Source organism: Mandrillus leucophaeus, unplaced genomic scaffold (assembly GCF_000951045.1).
Source record: "Mandrillus leucophaeus isolate KB7577 unplaced genomic scaffold, Mleu.le_1.0 Scaffold610, whole genome shotgun sequence".
Classification (NCBI taxonomy): domain Eukaryota; kingdom Metazoa; phylum Chordata; class Mammalia; order Primates; family Cercopithecidae; genus Mandrillus; species Mandrillus leucophaeus.
This window is the reverse complement of record NW_012106587.1, coordinates 326,913-331,303: the sequence shown is the minus strand read 5'-3', so window position 1 is coordinate 331,303 and position 4,391 is coordinate 326,913. Positions and strand designations below refer to the sequence as shown.

Below are 4,391 nucleotides of genomic sequence, written 5' to 3'. Positions count from 1 at the left end.
TTATTTGCATGGAGATGTTTATAGTATTCTCTGATAGTAGTTTGCATTTCTGTGAGATCGGTGGTGACATCCCCTTTATCCTGTTTTATTTCATCTATTTAATTCTTCTCTCTTTTCTTCTTTAGTAGTCTGGTTAGCGGTCTATCAATTTTCTTGATCTTTTCAAAAAAACAGCTCCTGCATTCACTGATTTTTTGAAGGGTTTTTTGTGTCTCTATCTCCTTCAGTTCTGCTCTGATTTTAGTTATTTCTTGTCTTCTGCTAGCTTTTGAATGTGTTTGCTCTTGCTTCTCTAGGTCTTTTAATTGTGATGTTAGGGTGTCGATTTTAGATCTTTCCTGCTTTCTCTTGTGGCCATTTACTGCTATAAATTTCCCTCTATACACTGCTTTAAATGTGTCCCAGCGATGCTGGTATGCTGTGTCTTTGTTCTTACTGGTTTCAAAGGACATCTTTATTTCTGCCTTCATTTTGTGAAGGAACTCCTCAAGGAGAACTATAAACCACTGCTCAATGAAATAAGAGAGGGCACAAACAAATGAAAAACCATTCCATGCTCATGGATCGGAAGAACCAATATCGTGAAAATGGCCTTACTGCCCAAAGTATAGATTCAGTGTTATCCCCATCAAGCTACCACTGACTTTCTTCACAGAATTAGAAAAATCTACTATAAACTTCATATGGAACCAAAAAAGAGCCCACATAGCCAGGACAATCCTGGGCAAGAAGAACAAAGCGGGAGGCATCAAGCTACCTAACTTCAAATTTTACTACAAGGCTCCAGTAACCAGAACAGCATGGCACTAGTACCAAGACGGATATATAGACCAATGGAACAGAACGGAGACCTCAGAAATAACACTGCACATCTATCACCATCTGATCTTCAACAAACCTGACACAAAAAAGCAATGGGGAAAAGATTCCCTATTTTATAAATGGTGTTGGGAAAACTGACTAGCCATATGCTGAAAACTGAAACTGAACCCCATCCTCGCGGCTTACACAAAAATCAACTCAAGATGGATCAAAGACTTAAACATAAGACCTAAGATCATAAAAATCCTAGAAGAAAACTTGAGCAAAAACCTAGAAGAATACCATTCAGGCATAGGCACAGGCAAATACCTCACGTCTAAAACACCAAAAGCAATGGCAACAAAAGCCAAAATTGACAAATGGAATCTAACTAAACTAAAGAGCTTCTGCACAGCAAAAGAAATTGTCATCAGAGTGAACAGGCAACCTACAGAAAGGGAGAAAAATTTTGCAATCTATCCATCTGACAAAGGGCTAATATCCAAAACCTATAAATAACTTACAAATTTACAAGAAAAAAGCAAGCAACCCCATCAAGAAATGGGCAAAGGATATGAATAGACATTTCTCAAAAGAATACATTTATGCAGCCAACAGACATACGAAAACATGCTCATCATCACTGGTCATTAGACAAATGCAAATCAAAACCACAATGAGATACCATCTTATGCCATTTAGAATGGTGATCATTAAAAAGTCAGGAAACAACAGATGCTAGAGAGGTTGTGGAAAAGTAGGAATGCTTTTACACTGTTTGTGGGAGTGTAAATTAGTTCAACCATTGTGGAAGACAGTGTGGTGATTCCTCAAGGATGTAGAACTAGAAATACCATTTGACTCAGCAATCCCATTACTGAACATATACCCACAGGATTATAAATCATCCTACGATGAAGATACATACACATGAATGTTTACTGCAGCACAGTTCATAATAGCAAAGACTTGGAACCAACCCAAATGTCCATCAGTGATAGACTGGATTAAGAAAATGTAGCACATATACACCATGGAATGCTATGCAGCCATAAAAAAAAAAATAAAAAAAAAATAAACAGGATGATTTCATGTCCTTTGCAGGGACATGGATGAAGTTGGAAACCATCAATCTCAGCAAACTATCACAAGATCAGAAAACCAAATGCTGGATGTTCTCAGTCATAAGTGAGAGGTGAACAATGAGAACACATGGACACAGGGAGGGGAACATCACACACTGGGGCCTGTCGGGGGTCAGGGGTTAGGGGAGGGATTGCATTAGGAGAAATACCTAATATAGGTGATGGGTTGATGGGTGAGCAAACCACCATGGCACATGCATACCTATGTAACAAAATTGCACATTCTTCACATGTAACCCACAACTTAAAGTATAATTTAAAAATATATATATTTTATCTGCATATTGTATATCAAAAAGAGATTTAATAATATCTTCCTTTAGCAGACTTTTTTTTAAGAAATTAACAGAAACCTCAACATGTGTCCAGTGAAAATGTCCATAATCTAAAATTTCATGGTCAAGAAGTGCCAAATAAGGACATGAACAATTTCAAATTCATTGGTCATAAATACAAGTTTGAAGAAAGATGTAAGTCATTTTATGGTGAAAAGCATATGAACTGTTGGTCAAACTCTTCTTATGCTATAAAACATTTAGCAGCAGTATGATTTAATTGTATTAGCCAAATTGATTTATTAAACTTTACCATAAAAGTATTCAGTATATATAACTTCTCAAATTGTATTTTTCAAAAAGAAATGAAATATTTCACATTTAATTTGAAATACATAGACAAAATTAAAGTTATTTGTGTATATGTATGTATATATATGCATTTTTTACCTGAAAATTGTTCATCACATTCACAAATGAAATTATTTGAAGTAATATTGCTGCAGTTTCCATGGAAACAGACATGTGGTTGACACTGGCCAATTATTTCTGAGCAATTCTTTCCTATAACAATGAAAAAAAGTTTTTTTACATTGCATATCACTATGATAACCATCAGTTTTCCCTCGATTCTTTAATAATGAAAATATCAAATTCTGACAAATGCAATTTCAGTTATGAAACCATGTTACGATGATGCATTTAAATTGAAATAAAAATTAATTTTGGCACTTTACATAAGTTTTTTATCTTCTGACCCCAGACTATAATATCCAAATTTTTTTTCTGGCTAGTGGTATTTGAGCTTTATTTTATTTATGTAATATTTTAAAATTTTAATTGTGTTTTCATGGTAGATAATATTAATACATAAAATTACCAGTTTTTCAACATACACTGTTAGTATTGCAATGATAATTTACAAAGTAACACATTCAAATGTGTATTGTGTCTCAGCCTTACCCCCTAGCCAAGGGAACAATTCAAAAGGAGAAATGGCTGCCTGGATTCTCAGAATATGTGCACAAACTTGCAAATTCAACACTTCTTTGAACTTGCTGCCATAGCAAATTTTCAAAATCTCACTTACACATACTACTGTAGTCCCACTACATCAGTTAACATAGCCTTCTAAAACGTACTCATTCTATGCATATTTAATCATCTGATAATACCCTTAGTAGAGGAATGTGCTTTGGAAATCCCAAGCATAGCAAGTGGACAAATGTTACAAAACAACAGCATGTAATTTGGCAATATGTTTTTTTTCCTCAGTTTAATTAAGCTCTTAATTTAATTTATGAGCAGTTTTTGCCATTATCATTGATATCTTTGAAATTCCTTATATACTGACATCCCTGCCTAATGCAGAACTCTTTTTTCTTCATTTGTCTCCAAGCAACCCTAAACGTAATGAAAATATAAATAATGAAAATATAAATAAAAATCATGTTTCAAAATGTTTTCCAAACATAAAAACTAAATTAACAGTATAATGCTCAATAGGCCATGCCCTAATTAAAACTTAGTGAGTTTTATGAGCTGAATTGTGCCCACCCAATCCCACCACATTCATATGTTGAAGTCCTAACCCTCAGTATCACAGAGTATCTATATTTGAAGACAATATATTTAGAGAAGTACACAATTAAGGTTAAATAAGGTCAGTAGGATGCATCCTAATCCAACGTGACTGGTCTGCTTTCAAGAGGAGAATATTTACACACAGATATATACTGAGCAATGACAATGTAAAGACACAGGAAGAAGATAGCAGTCTGTGGCCAAATCAAATCGATCTCAGAAGAAAACATGTCTGCCAATCTTTGACTTTTGGCATCTACTACTGTGAGAAAACAAGTTAAGCCATCCAGTCTATGGTACTTTGTTATGACCGCTCTAACAAAATAATGCAGTGAGCACTCTCAATTGTTTTCACAATTCTACATAATTCATTATCTTCTTTGATTTTAAAATTGAAGTAATTATTTATAATTAAAGTGGCAAGTGGAGTATTCTTAATGTTACAAAAATAAGTAAGCATTATTTAGATATTTTATAGTGTTCAAAGTTTAATGATTTAAAGCACCTATGGCTGAAAGAAAGAAAGAAAGAAAGAAGAAAGTAAGAAAGAAAGAGAGAGATAGAGAAAGAAAGAGAAAGAGGAAGG

The 4,391-nt window shown here is 34.0% G+C and overlaps 1 protein-coding gene across 1 annotated transcript in view; it reads right to left on the bottom strand.

The window, feature by feature from the left end:
• LOC105553836 (protein eyes shut homolog) overlaps window positions 1-4,391 on the bottom strand; it is a 443,064-nt gene that overhangs the window by 179,833 nt on the left and 258,840 nt on the right. Inside the window, exon 5 of the mRNA XM_011999994.1 lies at window positions 2,672-2,785. Within this exon, the coding sequence (XP_011855384.1) occupies window positions 2,672-2,785 (114 nt within the window). The remainder of the gene's footprint in view (window positions 1-2,671; window positions 2,786-4,391) is intronic.